Below are 17433 nucleotides of genomic sequence, written 5' to 3'. Positions count from 1 at the left end.
TTTTTAATTTTCTAATGGAATAAATAAATAATAATAATCAACCAATTGCGAGCTGTAAAACTAAAATAGTTATTTATTTTACAATTGGTTGATGATAATTCTTGGAAGTAAAAACGGGACTGGAATTTTACCAAATGACCAATCTCTTGAAGAACAAGTTTTTGACCAGGGAACTTGAGGTTGTGATCGCGTCTTTACTTTCAACCGGTTTGTATTACTTTCCGAGAGCGGGAATGTAATTTTATATTTAAATTATTCTAATTTTTTATTATAAATTTAAAATAATAATTCTATCATTATTGGAAGAATTTTGTAAATGTTTATAAAATATTGAAAATTCTAATTGTACTTAATTTTTAGAAAAATATTTAAATACTTAAAAAATATTGCAAATTTTTATTTAAAAAAAAATTATTTCTAATATTTCTATTTCAAAAACACATTTTTCTCGTTTTTTGTTAAAAAATTTTTTTATATTTATTTTTCAATTTAATTTTTGTTTTTTATTTCCAGATTTTTATTATTTGAAATAGAAAAAATTAATGGACCATTGACTCTTTGTTCTAAAGTGATAAAAATGCACGAAGTGCCACAAGTTTATATTTATAAAAAAAAAATATGTCACATGACAAAAACGTAAAGATATGATAAACGTGAGTACAAGAAAACCAGTATTTTATGTAATCAAACAAACTGATAATTATTTATATTATCTATTCAGAAAATATTTTTTCAAATTTTACTATTTTCAAAAATAAAATATTTTTTTTAATTTTCCCAAAAAAAAAAATTAATAGAACAATTATTAATTATTATACAATAATAAATATTCGAGAAAATAATTTTATATATGCATTAAGTAATTTTTACAAATTTTTTTTGGAAAATAAAAGTAATTTAACATTATTAATTTATTATATTTTTTAATTTTATTTATAGATTTGGATTATTTATAAAATTAATTTAAACATACCGCCATTGTATAAGGGAGGTTGAAGAAAAATCAATATTAGAAGAAAACCACCCCCATACGCATGTACAAAGATAACTTTGATATAATAACGATAGGCATCTGTTACAATTTTATTATTTGTGTGTATAGAGAAGCGACTGAAAAAAAAAATTGATCGAAATTCCTATAATATATTCTATAAAGGGAAATAGACCCCTCTATTAAAAAAAAAAAATGTCTGGAAATAAGTGTGTCAAGCCTCCCCGGAAAGCTTATGTGAAAGAACCTCATGAGATGACTCACACTGAGAAGCTAAAACTTATTGATGATGAACTTAATTCTTTTTATAGGTATATCATAATTAAAAATAAATTTTTATTTTTATTAATAGAATAATTCTTTTATTTGTAACATTGATTAAATAGAATTTAATTTGATAATTGTAAATTATAAAAAAAAAATTAAAGATTTTTATATTGTAATATTTGAAATTTGTAGATATTGTCAACAGGCTGGCTTTACAGAAGATGAAATGGATATTATTTGTCAACCATTGGTTGCTGCAATGAGAAAATCATGGTTACAATTATTTTTTCGAGCAACAGTACTTTTAGTAATTATTGGTACTTTGGCATGTTTGATTGCTCAAATGGATTTTCTTGGTACTCATTTTACAGCTGTTAGCAGACTTCTTTTAATCAAAGTATTACCAATTTGGAATTGGCAACCACTTTATTATGAGAATTGTATGATTAACAATCCATTTTACAATGATTATACAGTAACCGAAGAAGATTGTGTGGTAATTAAATTTTTTTCGTTTCTTTTAATAAGAAAAAAAAATTTTTTTATGATACTTGCAATTTATTTTATTTATTTATTATTAATTAATCATTATTAATAATAATATTAATTAATAATAATATTAATTAATAATTAATAATAAATAAACACTAAAGAAGTATTACGAATTAGAAAAATTTCAATTTGGAAAAATATATTTGATATTTTTTATTTTCAGACATGTGAAGCATTGGAGAACATTGATCGTTTATCAGACGTGAGATATCGAAATTTGGTTGATAATTATTTAAATCGTGATGCACCGGCAATTATAACAGATGCCATGAGTTCCTGGCATGTCATGAATACTGATTATTTTTGGTTCGACAATATTACAAATGTAATTAACAATTTTTTTTGAAATTATTTTAATCCCAAAATTGAAAAAATTCAATTTTCTAATAACTTTCAAGAAAATTTAGGAAATTCTATTGTATTATTTATAAATCTTTTTTTTTAAATATTTTTAAAATTCAATAATTGATAAATAAAATTATTTAAAATTATTTTTTCAAATTTAATAATTTTAGGTAAAATTTAAAATTATTTTAGCTCTATTTGGAAAACGAACGTTTAATGGAGACAGTGCCATGTTCATTGACATCAAATTTAAGAACAGGATCATCAGATTTAGCAGCATTTTTACGAAGAGTTCATTCACCAGGTGTTGCAAAATGGTTTGTTCATTGGCAAAATTGTGATATAAATGCAGTTAAAGTTCTAAGGAAATATTATCAACGACCATATTTTCTATCAAGTACCGTTTCACCAGCACACTTTAATTGGGTTCTTATGTCATCAGATTATAATAGTCCCAATTATAAAAAAGTTGAACTTGACTCGGGATTAATTGCACTAGCACAATTAAGAGGAGCCACACAACTTAGGCTAACGCCAATTAATCCCTGCAATAGTTCATGTCCCGAACTCATTGCTGATTTACATCAAGGCGAAATGTGTAAGAAACAAAAAAATATTAAAATTAAATAATAAATTTAAAAATTAATTTATTTAATTTCTGTTTCAGTAATTTTTACTAATTTAATGTGGAATTTGGAATACGCACCAATGAGAGGTTTGGATAATATAGCAATTCTCACAGAAACAGTTTGGGAAGAGGACTCATGAAATTTATAAAAAAAAAAAAAAATACACACACACAAATCGTTAATCTTTTAACTTCTTGATGTAGCCCGTGAAACTTCCATATATTTACCAAAAAAATGTTTGCTCACGGTAAAAAGGAACAAATATATATATATTAATTTTAATTCATTAATAAAATGATTTTTTAAATTATTTTTCAGTGTTTTTTTCCGTCATATATTTTATAAATATAATTTTTCTTATTATTAATTCATTTTTTAAAAAAATCCAATAATATTTCTAGAATAAAAAAATGAATTTGTTTCAAAAAGAACAACAAAGAATTGAAGAGTGTACGTATATTTATTTGGCGCATTACAATTCTCTAGAAAACCGTCGAACAATGGATCGGAGGTAAAACTAAAAGACAAACTGAACTTTGTACATCGGTCAGGTAAATATCGAAATAAAATTCCTCGCAGTTCCTCGATTATCATACGGCAGTCTTTGCACTTATCCTAAGAGTTTTCGAATCACACTGATTATTTAAAGCCGATTTATTTTTTTTTCTTAAAGAAAAGCAAAGATCGAACGTCTTTTTATTTTTTTTGAAACTGACGAGGCGCCGATCCACCACCCTCAAAAAAAAAAAAGAAAAAAAAAAAAAAAAACAGTTCCCTTCTTTTTTTTCGACGTTATACAGCCTTTCGAATATCGAGGACCTTAATTATTATCTTCTAAAATCGATATAATAACTGCAATCGTATCGATTAATTTTCTTTTTATGCGCAACGGCGCGCCTTAAACGTGCATTTTTCTTAGCTTTCCTCCTTTTTTTTTTAATACTTCTTTTTTTTTTTCCTAACAATTTCTTACACTCTCCTGCGTCGTTTTTATTTGCTTAAATACGCAATTTTCAATATTTCTTAAATTTCTCTCAATATAACTTGGTTAAACGCCATAGATATAATTTCAGCATATAATGTACCAACGTTTTTATTTTTTTTTATTCTCTTATCTTCCTATTACTCTCGTAAATCTCTGGCGAAATAAAAACTAAAGGTATATAGATATACTTTGTACAAAATACGATACAAGTAGCGATGTAACAACGATTTGCAATAATTAAATATATGTATACGTATGTATATGTTTATATATATATATATGTATATATAATATTTATAATATAATATATAACATATATTGTATATATATATATTATTTATACGTATATTTATATATATATATGTATATTATTTATAAATCATTATTTTATGCTATTATGCGTACACACGTGCAAATATTGCACCCACTGTCATTTTTCTCCTCTCACTTGATGTACCCGATTTTTTATTTTTATAATTTATACATATATAATTGTAAATAAATTTACAAAAATTATATGTATAAATTTTTATCGGGTATTGACTAAGTTATTTCATTGGTCCGTCAAGACCAATAAATTTCTTAGTTTTAATTAATTTTATATACTTCCTAATTTTTATATACGTATATATTCATTACCAAAAAAAATTATCGACTTTTTTTTTTACAAAGTGATCTTTCATTCAATAATGAGAAAATACAATAATTAACAATATTGTGATAATTACAGTATGAATTTTAAAAAAATGTAATAAATTTATTCTATTAATTTGATTTTTAATTAAAATTAAATTCTACTTTTTTTTTACATCCATCATTTTGTATTTGCATAAATAATTTTTTTTTCTATCTAATTCAATTGAATTGTTAAAAATTATTTTTTAATAATTAATTAATAATTACAAAAAAAAAATTTGAAAGCTATTTCTCAAATAATTTCTAACGGTAATGTATATATTTTTTTCACATAATTATTAATAATTTACTATTAATAAATATTGATGAATATTTATTAATGGTAAATTACTAAAAAATTTGTCTAATTATACACGATTATGGTGAACAGCTGACAGATTCTGGCGGGTGTATTTCGGCGCATCGTCATACGTATATACGATTGCGATAGCAAGCTAAAGACTTTTTTTTTTTTTTACTTATTTATTTAATTATTTATTTAGTTTTTTTGTTTGTTTGTTTGGAATGCGACAGAATATTTTACAACTTACAATTTTCAAAATTTGAAAAGTGATAGTCGAGTGGATTTCTTAACATTTTTTTTTCTCCCCTTATTGTAGCGAAAGTATCATTAATATTTGAGTATGTACCACCACGAAATAATAAAAAAAAAAATCCATTATTTTCTTTTTTTGTCTCTCCTTTTTGTTTTCTCTGTATATATATGAAAACAATTTCTTTACTAATAAAATTTAATTTCTGTATTTTGAAACATATTTAACATTGTTTTATTATAACAATATTATATTTTTTTAAACTATTTAAATTAAAATGTGATAGCAATTTTTCAACAATATTCGTTTTTTCTTGATGATATAATTTTTTTTTTTGGATAATTTATCGTTTTTTGTTCGATGATAATTTCCGTATAATTTATTATCATCAATATTCGTTTTTTTTTTCTTCAAGCTATTATAATTATTATTTGGTTATTAATTTAAGAAGTTTTCTATCAAATTGCTAATATATTATTAATGATAATAACAGGTATAATAAATTCGTATTTATCAATATTTTTAATCATTAAATATTGATAATAACAGCTGTAATACTTATGAAAATGTTTAAAAATTAAATTTATGTACACATGAACTTATTATAAATGTTAATTTGTTTTTATTTTTCTTTTTTTTTTAAAGAAGAAATTAATATTTCATCTCTTAATTTATCAATCTTTCATCTCGTGCGTAAAATATTTTCTTCAGAATTTATAACAATCATTGGATATTGGATTTATTGAAACTTTCAGATTTTAATATAATATCTTTTAATAGGATATAATAATATTTCTTTTTTTTTTTTATAATTTCGAAATAGAAAATTTTTTGAAATGTAGATATGGGAAAATGTTCTAAAGAAAAATATATCCTAAAATCCGTTTGGGATTATCTTTTTCTTTTTTTTTACATACAATAAATTATTAATTAAAATGAATTAGATAGAAAAATTTGAATTTCGTGGTGGTTGACAGCTGCCTTGGACATTTAACAAGCTGTCTTAACTTTCAGATGAGCATGTAAATAGGGCTCATTATAGTTTTATTATAGAAACGTTTAAATATTATTCACAATGGAAATAAGAATTTTTTTTTTTTTGTGGAAATTCCAAATTAAATTTTTACATTTAGAAAGTAGATTTTGATATTGAATCGAATTTTCATATTTAAAAATATTTAATTTTTTTCTAAATAAAAATCCCTAATTATGAAAATTCAATTCAATGGAAAATTCTACCAATTTTCGATAAATTGGAATTCGAAAAAAATTTCCTTATGAATAATGTTCATTCGTCCTTTTTTTTATTAATGTTTTTTTAATTTTATTTTTTATTTTTCGAAGAGATTACCCACAAATTGGTCAGGATCAATGTCCTTAGACTTGCTGGTAAACTCAAAAGCTTACTAAAAAAAAAAAAAAAGAAGAAAGAAATAAGTTGTGTTCAAATTTTTTTAATTTTTTTTTTTTTTCTCGAAGAACGACAACTATTTTTCAATGATAATCGTTTATTGTCGTACCACGAGAACTAGGCAATCATTCTTCATTCAGAAACATACTCGGTTTTTTTTTTTCTTCACGATAAATTAACGATTAGCTTCTTTTTAAAATTTTAATAGATATGATTATTGTTTGTTTCAGGGTGAGGCATCTCAAGGCACGCCCGCTTCCTGTTCATCTTCATTTATTTATTTATTTTTTTTTTTTTATTAATACTCTATCGCACTATTCGATAACTATTGATGGTATTTTTTCATCCTATGTGTATCTCGTCCGCAGTTTCCATTTTTGAAAACCTTTTTCTCACCATCTTTTACAAATGAGAATGCAATAATTGCACGATAAGAAATTTTTCGTAAGAATTATTTTTTTTTTAAAGCTTATTTTGCTGGAGAGAGATCAACTCTTTAACTGTCTAAAGATATTATATTATTATTTTTTTTTTATATAGAAGTCTTGTAATTGAAAGTATTTGAAGTCTTATTCTTCTGATAGAAGGGGAATAATTTTTTTTTTTTTTTTTTTGACATCGAATATGAATCTTTTATCATATTTTCATTTTTTTTTTCTAACAAGTCCTTTCAAAATGTTTCCCATCCATGCGAGGAATTAGTGAAAAAAGAAAGAGAAAGAGAGAAAGAGAATCTATAATTATTGTTCATTTTGGACTAAAATTTATACATATCAGGCTTATAGGCCTAATAAAATACTTATATCAGCGCTTTTTTTAAAAAAAAAAATCCTTCTCAATACTCTTGACCTCTGCGGACAATAAACGGGGCATCGACAGACTCGGACGACGTCAATCGTTTTAGGACGACAAATGTTTCGTATTTCGTTCGTTCGAGATGATCATTTTATCAGAATGAACATCATTTGCCAGACGGATAATATATTTATTTATATATATTATATTTATCCAGCAGCATCGGCGGCAGTAGCAGCAGCAGCAACAACAGTGGCGGTAAAAAAAAATTTTCATCATTGTGAATAATTTTTTTTTTTTTTTTTTTTTTTATAGTCTATACAGTCTCCTCTCTTTGTTTATACATTGTCCAGGAATGAGATATGTAAAATTCGTTTTTTTCGATCACATACCGATGATCATTAACGATTTTTTTTTTTTATTTTTACTCCAGGATCAAGAAAAGGAGAGTAAATAACGAATTGAAATAAAATCGAAATAAAAAACTCACTTGCCTAAACCAAATTTCATAAAGATGAGTTCTTTTCCTTTCGATAGAATATCACCACCAGCACTTGCTCCTGCCATTTCGGTGAATTTTTGCATGAGATTCGGTCCAGCGCTTTGTTGTTGTTGCTGTGATTGTTGCTGTTGTTGTTGTTGTGGCATTTGTTGTGTTGATTGCGCAGTTGGTATAACAGCAGGTATTCCACGTATTTGTTTATTTTGACCCTGAGGGCCCTGCATCGATGGGCCTTGATTTTGTGAATATTGTTGTTGCTGTTGCTGTTGTTGCTGCTGTTGTTGTTGCTGTTGTTGAAATTGAGGATTTTGTTGACCAAAACTTTGCTGCTGATATCCTTGTTGTTGATAGCCCTGATTTTGTTGACCCTGTTGCATTTGTTGCTGATAGGGTTGATTTCCCGGTTGACCCTGTTGCTGAAGATGCGGCGCACCCTGAAGACCACCTGGCATATTACTACCAACGACCCGATTGCCCACGCCTCTCCCCCTCCCCTGAAAAATTGCATAAATTTTAGTTTTTCTCTCTCTCTCAAAAAAAAAAATCAATTTATTTATTCTCTCGCGGATAAAATATTCTCTAAATCTCATTACAGACGATTTTTTAGTGAATCGAATTTTTTTTACAGAATCTCCGAAATAAAAATTAAGTTATTCGATCTTATAGATTTCGAAACACTAAAAATTCAAACTGATTTTTAGATAATAATATCCAGCAAGAGAATTTTTTTTTTCCACACAGTCGAAATCTTGAAATTTTTATTAATAGTAAAAATATTTAATAAAATATAAACATTTTTCTAATTGTAATGAAAATAATTAAGAAACTAATTTTTCAAAAACAAAATTCTTTTCCCATTATAAAACAATTGAAAAAATGTATTTTTAACTGTATATCTTATTCTAATGTTCTTTTTAATACATGCACAAAAGATAAATTATCATTACAAATGGTTTTTTTTTTGTACGATATATCTTATTCTATAATACTAAATACATTTTCTATCGATGAAACTCTTCTTACAAAAAATTATTAAATCGTCTTTTTGAAATAATTACTTTTTTTTTTACAAATAATAATAATGTTATTGTGTTTGCGTGACATCGGCAGTGAGATTTTCCACAAAAAACAGACATTTCTAAGCAAAAAGCGAATAATGTGAGAATGTACTAAAAAAAAAAAATTTTATTTCCGTTGGTAAAAAAAAATATTGTTTAATACTAACAAAAAATTTGCTTGGCTCTAATTAAATGCTATGGAAAAATTAAATTATTTCCAATTGAATCGATTGATTTCCGGATTTGGATCTCTGAAATAGTCAAAATGACAGCGTAGCGCAAAAAAAAATTTCTATATATGTATTAAAAAAAAAAGCATTGTAAAATTGCAAGGCAGCCAGAGATTATGCAAACATGCTGTGCTAAGACATTCTGACTATAAGAGAGATCTCCAATCGTTTCGTTTAGTTAGAAAAAAAAAATTTTTTTCACAAATTTCAAGTAAAATTAGCAAAATTAAATTTTATTAACTAAAATCAGCAATACTATCAAAAATAATACCTAAGAAATTATATCTATTAATAATTAAAATTTTAAACAATAGAATATAATATAAAAACAGTTTTTGAAAAATTGATTCATTAGTTTCAAAATTTATAAATAATAAAAAAAAAAAAAAGAAAAATTGGAAATGAGAAAAAGACGGAAAAATCGATGAACTATTTATATAAAATATGAAACATTGTCTGTCGGTCCGTTTCGTAGAATTTTGGGACAAGTGCACTCACCTGTTGTTGAAGATGGGGTGGCATGGTACCTTGTTGATGGGCATTATGTACACCCATTGGTCCATGTTGATTTGACGTGGTTACAGTCGTGTAGCTGTGGTGATTCGCTTGTTGGTACGCTAGATGCGGTGGATTGTTTTGTTGATATTGTAGTTGATGTTGTTGGTTGTTCATTAGTGGTTGTTGTTGTAGTTGTCTAGAGTCTAAGTGACAGACAGGGACAGACACAGGCACAATGCAGGCATCTAGCAACAGAGAAGAGAACAGAACCGTGTTGTCATTTATGGCTCATTTTTTTTTTCTCATTTGCAATTTGCCCCTACCGTACTTGAATTTTATCAAAAATATATATAAAAAAATCTCCATCTTCTTTAAAAATAAATTTTCTAATTGAATATAAAAAAATTAAATTGTAATTTAAGATTTAAAAAGAAAAAGAATTTTGAAAAAACGAGATGGAATTTATTAGTACGGTTGAAGCTATTTGCGACAAAAAAAAATTTCTTAACTATTGCATAAAAATTCGCGTAAAAATTTTTTTTTAGTAAATTTTGTAAATATTTTTTTTTTTTTATAAAATTTGTATTTATTTGTAAATGGCCAGCATGACAACACGACACGAACGACAATCATGTGACACGACGACCATCGACCAGTTCAGGCACACAGAGACAAATATTGTCGGAATAATATAGAAATAAGAGAAATAGAGAGAGAATATACACATTGTCATTATTATACAGCAACGTGATCGTATTATATATATATAATCAGTTGAAAAAAGAAAATATGAATGTATATTTTATAATATTTATATTTATATATGTATATATAGACAGAGAAAATAGAATAGATGTAGTAGAAGAAGTAATGGAGCAAGTAAGTGCTCGGAGAGAGATAGAACAAATATATGTATATATACTTAATAGAATACATTGAAAGCAGCTTGGTGTTCATTGCATTTTGTCATGTGTTCCTATATATATATGCCAGCTTTTGTCCCTATGCCAACAATATTTTTCTTTTGCACCTAAATTTTAATTTAGTTGCACTAAAAATTACTTCATATAATTTAATTTTTTAATATTTTAAAAAAAACAAATTTTTTTATTTCTTTATATTTTAAAAGTGCAGTCACTCTTGCAAAAAAAAAAATTCACACAGTGCAATGCAAAAATAAAACCGCGAAGCAATGTCTCGTCGCGTAATAATGTTGGCTTCTTTTTGAAATTTTCATGATGTAAATTTTTGTGTAAATATTCGTGATGATGATGATGATAATAATATACAAGTACTTTTGTACGTTTTCCTGTGACCCATCTGCCTGTCGTCTGGCACATCGAGTCTCGTGTCTTGTATTGCTTGCCGTCTACTTTATATTATCTTTAATCGCACTGATATATTTTCAACAGAACAAATTTTTTGCCAGAAAAAATAAGATAAATTTTTTTTTTATATAAATATTATTAATAAGAAAATTATTCGATTTTTGTTGGATAAAAAATGTTTGAATATCAATGCGAATAAAGTTTTAGCCGCGGCATCCGGCGTTAAGAGACAGAAATAAATTGAAGAGGATTATTTATTATTTATTATTTAAAAAAAAATAGGAAATAATTGTCTACCTTTATTACGTCGATGACCTGGAGGAGGGGGTTCACGTGGGGGAGGAGGAGGACCTCGAGCACCAGGCCCTTGGCCTTGGCCTGGAGGTCTTCTGCTCCCTTGGCCTTGTGGGCCTTGAGTTTGACTACAAGCTTCTGTCAAAAAATTACTTGGTACAAGACCACGAACTCCATTTAATTCACCCATGTAAAAACCATCAGGATCCATGTCTCCATAAACAATAATCTCATTTCCAGTTTGAAAAGACAGTTCTACTTGCTGGAATTTTTTTTTATTAATTTAATTTTTAGAATGAATATTTAAATTATATTAGATAAATAATAGCAAAAAATAGAAACCTCAGCATCAACGTTGGGTGATAATTCCTGAGGATCGTAATCATAGAGAGCAATCATTCTTTTAGATGTAACATTTGAATAAATATCACCCCATCGATCACCGGATACTTGTCCAATTCTTCTCGTTTGACTTTGAACTTGTCCACCTTGATTTTGATCCTTCATTTCTTCGACCATATTGTGCGGTACATATCCACGTCTTCCACGACATTCACCCCAATAAAAACCATCAGGATCTTTCTCGCCAAAAACCTAAATTTTATTATTTCTTTAATAATTCTATTTTTTAAAAAAAATATTCTAAAAATTGAAAACAAACCTTAATACTGTCGCCTTCATTAAATCGTAATTCTTCCTCACATGCGTCTGGATTTGGTGACATTGTAGTGGGATCATAATCATAAAGTGCAATAAACCATCTTGTCCTCATATTCGCTTGTTGAGCACCACCTGGTTGATGATGTGACACACCTTGAGCTTGTGCACCTCTTCCTCGATGTACTTGTCCTCCTCTTCCCCTTTGGCTCGCAACTAAAATTATATTCCCTCTTTTATTATCACAAATATAATTTTTGATCCGTTAATAATCCAAAAAAAATTATTTAAAAACAAAAGATTTTTTCAAATCTAAGTTTTTTTCTGAAAGAATTATTGATTTTTAATACTCACAATAAAAAAAATTTTAATTGTCAGAATTTGACGATTCTAATGAGAAAATCGATATATTTTTTCCTGTTCAAAATTTCAAATATAATTTTTACCTGTTTGATCATAATAAGGATCTTGTCTTATTGTTGAAGCCGTTTTAGTTGATCGATGAACTTCTGGTGTTCTCGGTGCATAAGGATCGCCTCGATAACCATAACGTTGTCCTTGTACCATACCTCTACCTCTTCTCGTTGGATCATCTTCTTCACTATAATTCTCACTAGCCGAGTCTTTTGTAATTTCTGGGATTCCTAAAAATGTAAAAATACATACAAAATTTATAAGAATAATAATAAATAAAAATAACAGAGTGTCCAACAATTTTTGAAAAAAAAATTCAAGGTCCACTTTCAGCCTAGAAACTATGAAAATATTTTTTATTTATAAGAATGTTTTGTTTTCTCAATAAATACAAGATGAATAAGTAGAAATAGAAGCATTTGAAAAAAAAATTGAAAAAATTTTCGAATTAGAATTCGAAAAAAAATCTTTGTTCTGTTTGTAAAAATAAATGAACGAATTCAAGGTTTTGATATAAAATTCAAGGAATTTCAAAGTTAAAAAAAAATTCAAAGTCCGCTGGACATTCTGAGTAAATAATTTCCATTTCAAATAATAATAATCACCCATTTGGGAAATACTTTGTCCAGGATAAATTTCCTTATCGGAAAGATTTTCATCAGTTTCAATAATCACTTGTCCATGAGCGTCCACCCTTGTATTGTGCCTTCTTAAATGTGGTGGAATTTGTGAATTTGGATAACGTTGACCAATACCAATCATTCTATGTGGATCATCAATTGTAACAATACCCGATTGTTGTTGTTGTTGTTGCGTTTGATCGATCATATGCTGTGGATTATGTTGTAAATGAGCAGGCCCACCACGCAATACACTGCATGGTATTGCTGTTGCGCAACTATCGCCAGATTGACTCTCTCTACTTTTGGTTCTGACCGTAATGTGTTTTGGATTTAAGCCCATTAATTTATGTATGTCAACGAGAGCATGGTCACCAGTAGGACTGTCAACATCAGTGACCTTCTTCCCGTCGGCGTAAACCGAGTAACCGGTGACGGCCGAACCGTTTAGGGCAACAGGCTGCCAGGTCACTAGCAAAGTGCCGTCCTGCGGTCCAGCCTCCACCTGTAACACGTGATAAACAATAAATTAATTAGACCGGCAATTCAGTGCAATGTGCAATCAAAAAATTCTTGTGATTAAAAAAAAAATAATTTAAATGAATTTAATTCCAACCTGGATATCGACCGGAGGATCCGGAAGTCCTTTGGGCAATGTTTTAAAATGAACGTGGCAGGCCTGATTATTTGCATGTTGAGCATTTTGATCTTCGAAATTTGTTGCTCTTAAATTTTTTGCCTTCACGGTAACACGATATATTGTTGATGGCGCTAAACCAGTGATTGTATGACGATAAACACCTGGTTTTACGGTTCTTACTTCAACATTATTAACACAAACCACATGTTGATGATTACTATTACTTGGTAACCAGGAAATAACTGCACTCGTTGCCGTAACATTTGATGCCTTAACAGCAGTAGGACCCATTGCAACATCTTTTCCAATCACCATTGTACATGCAGCGTCTCTTGATGTTCTTCGTGAATGCGTCACAGAGCGTACGCTTATTCTGTGAGGCTATTTATAAAATAAATTTTTCAATTAAAATAAAATAAATTCTTATCTTAAAAAAAAACCTACTAAAAAGAAAAATTATTATTAGTATAAATCATGCGTGTTTATTTTATTATAATTGAAATGTAGGTTCGTTTTTTTTTTTTTATCTACGAACCCTGGTTGAATCGACGCCTTCAACGAGTGCTCTGGTCCTCTCGGTGGCTTTTACCGTCACTTTAAGAACACCATCCACGTAGACGTGATACGATTCCAATTGATGGGGATTTTCCGGTGCCGTCCAGCCAATCAGAACGCTCTTGTTTAGTTGACGCTCGAGTGTGAGATGTTGAGGCGCCGGAACTAGGTCCGAAAACAGGTAGACTTCTTCAGGAGGAAAAAGACAAGACAAGCCTAGCTGTAGCTAAATATTGCACTAGGGTATCTATCTCTCTAAAGCGAGCCTAAATTCTCTGCTTCAATTTTATCCCACATGACGATACTTACTTAAAATTTTTTTTTATATAATCTTCTGTAGTTTCTAAATTTCTAAATTCTTTCTATGAAAAAAAAACCCCTAACTAAACTTTATTCTAAAAACTGATTTCTAGACATGAATTTAGTTTCTCTAACATCTAAACTTCAATCTTTTCCGGACTCTATCTATTTTGTTATCCCGAAAAGCCCTTAATTATAAGCAAAGGAAACTTGCAAATAGAAGCTTTCTTTGTAAACATGCGATAACTTGTATTTTTAATTTCTGTTAAATTTTCATTTATCTAACATGCAGTTGTGATGAAAAAAAAAATTTATCCTTTGAAAAAAAAATAATTGGAAAAACCTTGTTGTAGCATATAAAAAGCTTATTTTTATAAATCTGACATCAAAACTCACCTGGAGGTTCTTGTTCATCTTCCTCGGCTATATTGTCAAGTTCTGCATACGCCGATAATTCAGCTTGTCGATTACGATTCCCTTCCTCAAGAGCCGCTAATTCCAAATCAATATCCTGCAAATAACACTGAGAAACAAATTTTAATTAATTTTTTTAATTTTTACATTTCGAAAAAAAATTGGCAAATATTTTTTTTTTCAATCTACCTGTGGAATATTAGTAGAAACTGAATCATCAACATCTCTTAATCCAAGAACAGCTTGATGAAATTCCAATAGATCATCGCCAACAAGTTTTTGTACAAAATTCGCTGGCACTAATCCCCTTCGACCGTCTAATGTTTCGGCATCGAGAAAACCATCGTCATCGGGTTGACTCCAAACCAAAAGATAATCACCACCTTGTACTGGTAATTCAGCTTCAGGATTTTCATTTGGTGAATGTTGAAATGGCTCATATGTAAACCTTGCAATATAAACGTAACATCTTCCTTTTCCTGGTATATCTAACATATCAACTTGTCCCTCGGGTATCATTGGCTCATTTGTCAATCGATCTAATGGATTTGTAAGAATGCCTGTTGGTATTTTTGGCATTTGTCTTTGTCCAAGATAATGATGACTCGTTGTTCCAGCAACTGTCGGCGATGTTGAACGTAGACTTTGTTGTATTTGATGAATTATTGCTTGTTGTTGAAGTTGATTTGCTTGTGATTGAGCAGAAAGTTGTTGCATCGCATGAAGTGGATCGCCAATTGCTTGCAATAAACCACCCGATGATGCTCCTGTAGGAAATATTATTGGAAATTTATAAATTAATTAATAAAAAAAATTAAAAAATTAAATTACAAATAAATAAATTAATTAATAAATTAAATTATAATGGGCTTCGAAGTGTAGTAGATTACTAAAAAAAAGTAATCAAAACCATTAAATTTGAACTTTTAAGAATAATTAATTTTTAATAAGCTAAATTTGAAATTTTTGAAAATAATAAATAAATGTTTTAATTTTAATTCATCAGTTTGAAAATAATTAAATAATCAAAGACTTTTAATTGAACATTTTCAAATTAATTTAACATTCTAAGAATTACAGTTGAGATTTTTGAAAATAATTGAATTTTTAAAGATATTGATTGAAAATTCTTTAAATAATTGAATTTTTAAAGAAATTTATTGAAAACTTTTTAGATAATTTAATTTTAAAGAATTTTAATTAAAAGTTTTTTAAAAAATTGAGTTTTCAAAGAAATGTGGTTAAAAATTATTTAAATAATTATATTTTTGTAGAATTTTCACAGGTATTTTTGAAAATAGCTCAAATTGTGAAGGAATAATTATTACAAGTTTTGAAGAAAACTTAATAGAAAAAAAATTGAATAATTGAAATAATAAAAAAATAATTGAATCTTAAAGTATTTCAATGTATATTTAGTTTTTTAAATAATGTAATTTTTAAAGAATTTTAGTTGAAGATTTGAAAATTATTGGATTTTTTAACAATTTTAATGGAAATTTTTGAAGATAATTGAATTTTTAAAGAAATTTATTGAAAACTTTAAAGATAATTTAATTTCAAAGAATTTTAATTTTAATTTTTTTTAAAAAATTGAATTTTCAAAGAATTGTGGTTAAAAATTATTTAAATAATTATATTTTTGTAGAATTTTTACAGGTATTTTTGAAAATTGCTCAAATTGTGAAGGAATAATTATTACAAGTTTTGAAGAAAACTTAATAGAAAAAAAATTGAATAATTGAAATAATAAAAAAATAATTGAATCTTAAAGTATTTCAATGTATATTTAGTTTTTAAAATAATGTAATTTTTAAAGAATTTTAGTTGAAGATTTGAAAATTATTGGATTTTTTAACAATTTTAATGGAAATTTTTTGAAGATAATTGAATTTTCAAAGAATTTTAATTACAATTTTTGAAGCAAATTAAGTTTTTTAATTAAAAATTATCGAAGAGCGTTTAATTGCAACTTTCTTTTGGAAGTGATTGAATTTCCAAGAATTTTAATTTTGAATATTTAAAATAATTAAACTATTGAGAAATGTTATTAATAATTTTAAAAATAATTAAATTTTTCTAAATAAATTCTAAATAAATTTCTAAACAAATTTCTAAATAAATTAATTAGTGAATAAATAAATGAAATAAAAAATAAATTAATTACTCTTCTATTAACCTGAACTAACTCCAGACGCACCGTAAGCGTTGGTCCCAACAGTTGAGTATGTGGATCCTGTCGTTGAATAGGTACTTTGAACGGTGGTATAAGGAAGTACGGTTTGTGGAGCACTGCTGAGAGCGCCCAGTGTCGAATGATAAGATGTTGTTGGATGATAAGTCGATTGTAAAGATGGTAACGTCGTTGGTGGTACAGAATAGTTATGATGTCCTAATTGAGTTCCAAAGTTGGTTGCAACAGAACTGTACGTTCCATTTGGATGGGATCCCATTGGTAAATTCGGATAAGTCGTTGTCTGTTAAAAAAGATTCCATTGTTTTATTAACATTTTAAACTGGTTATTAAAATTCAAACTAACAGAAATTAATGAAAATCACTTGATAAGAATTATTAATTATTTAAAATTTAAATTAACTTTTTATTCTTTTTGAATTTAATTTTCTTCAATTTTATTTTTAATTAGATAGATAGATAGATTTTATTTTTTTGAATTTAATTTAATAGTTAGTAATTTAAATTATTAAATTACTAAATTTG

General features: G+C 27.1%; 2 protein-coding genes across 10 annotated transcripts in view; one reads left to right on the top strand and one right to left on the bottom strand.

The window, feature by feature from the left end:
* The first annotated feature begins 68 nt into the window (after positions 1-68).
* On the top strand, positions 69-5637 carry LOC127284768 (uncharacterized). Of its 2 annotated transcripts, XR_007843525.1 has the most exons (8): positions 69-207; positions 514-653; positions 940-1302; positions 1451-1754; positions 1974-2135; positions 2348-2753; positions 2823-3031; positions 3186-5637. XR_007843525.1 is itself a non-coding variant. In XM_051310424.1 (7 exons), exons 3-7 carry the CDS (start codon positions 1187-1189, stop codon positions 2921-2923), a joined length of 1089 nt encoding a protein of 362 aa, XP_051166381.1. In that variant the 5' UTR covers positions 69-207; positions 514-653; positions 940-1186; the 3' UTR covers positions 2924-3094. The 2 variants fall into 2 exon arrangements, 1 of the variants encoding a protein (XP_051166381.1); XM_051310424.1 differs by lacking the exon at positions 3186-5637 and having other exon boundaries at positions 2823-3094.
* The window catches only part of LOC127284755 (RIMS-binding protein 2), a 25877-nt gene continuing 11669 nt past the window's right edge, over positions 3226-17433 (bottom strand). For 5 of the 8 annotated variants that reach the window (XM_051310398.1, XM_051310404.1, XM_051310402.1 and 2 more), the window contains 12 exons: positions 16894-17191; positions 14904-15481; positions 14697-14823; positions 13981-14189; positions 13422-13826; positions 12791-13310; positions 12218-12415; positions 11776-11987; positions 11457-11708; positions 11118-11376; positions 9493-9737; positions 3226-8200 (listed from right to left, as the gene is read on the bottom strand). In XM_051310398.1, coding sequence (XP_051166355.1) covers positions 7691-8200; positions 9493-9737; positions 11118-11376; positions 11457-11708; positions 11776-11987; positions 12218-12415; positions 12791-13310; positions 13422-13826; positions 13981-14189; positions 14697-14823; positions 14904-15481; positions 16894-17191 — 3813 coding nt within the window. In that variant the 3' untranslated portion in view covers positions 3226-7690. The remainder of the gene's footprint in view (positions 8201-9492; positions 9738-11117; positions 11377-11456; positions 11709-11775; positions 11988-12217; positions 12416-12790; positions 13311-13421; positions 13827-13980; positions 14190-14696; positions 14824-14903; positions 15482-16893; positions 17192-17433) is intronic. The other 3 variants (XM_051310400.1, XM_051310401.1, XM_051310405.1) reach the window with 3 other exon arrangements.

This window comes from Leptopilina boulardi, unplaced genomic scaffold, assembly GCF_019393585.1.
Source record: "Leptopilina boulardi isolate dan_hultmark-lab unplaced genomic scaffold, ZJU_Lbou_2.1 LbouV2_325, whole genome shotgun sequence".
NCBI classification, from domain to species: domain Eukaryota; kingdom Metazoa; phylum Arthropoda; class Insecta; order Hymenoptera; family Figitidae; genus Leptopilina; species Leptopilina boulardi.
Note: the sequence above shows the minus strand (reverse complement) of the source record. Positions and strands in the feature narration are given on the sequence as shown.

Coding starts and splice junctions, on each gene's coding strand:
- LOC127284768 (XM_051310424.1), top strand. CDS start 1,187: ATGTCTGGAAATAAGTGTGTCAAGCCTCCCCGGAAAGCTTATGTGAAA. Junction 1,303..1,450: donor GAACTTAATTCTTTTTATAG/GTATATCATAAT, acceptor TGAAATTTGTAG/ATATTGTCAACAGGCTGGCT. Junction 2,754..2,822: donor TTTACATCAAGGCGAAATGT/GTAAGAAACAAA, acceptor TTTCTGTTTCAG/TAATTTTTACTAATTTAATG.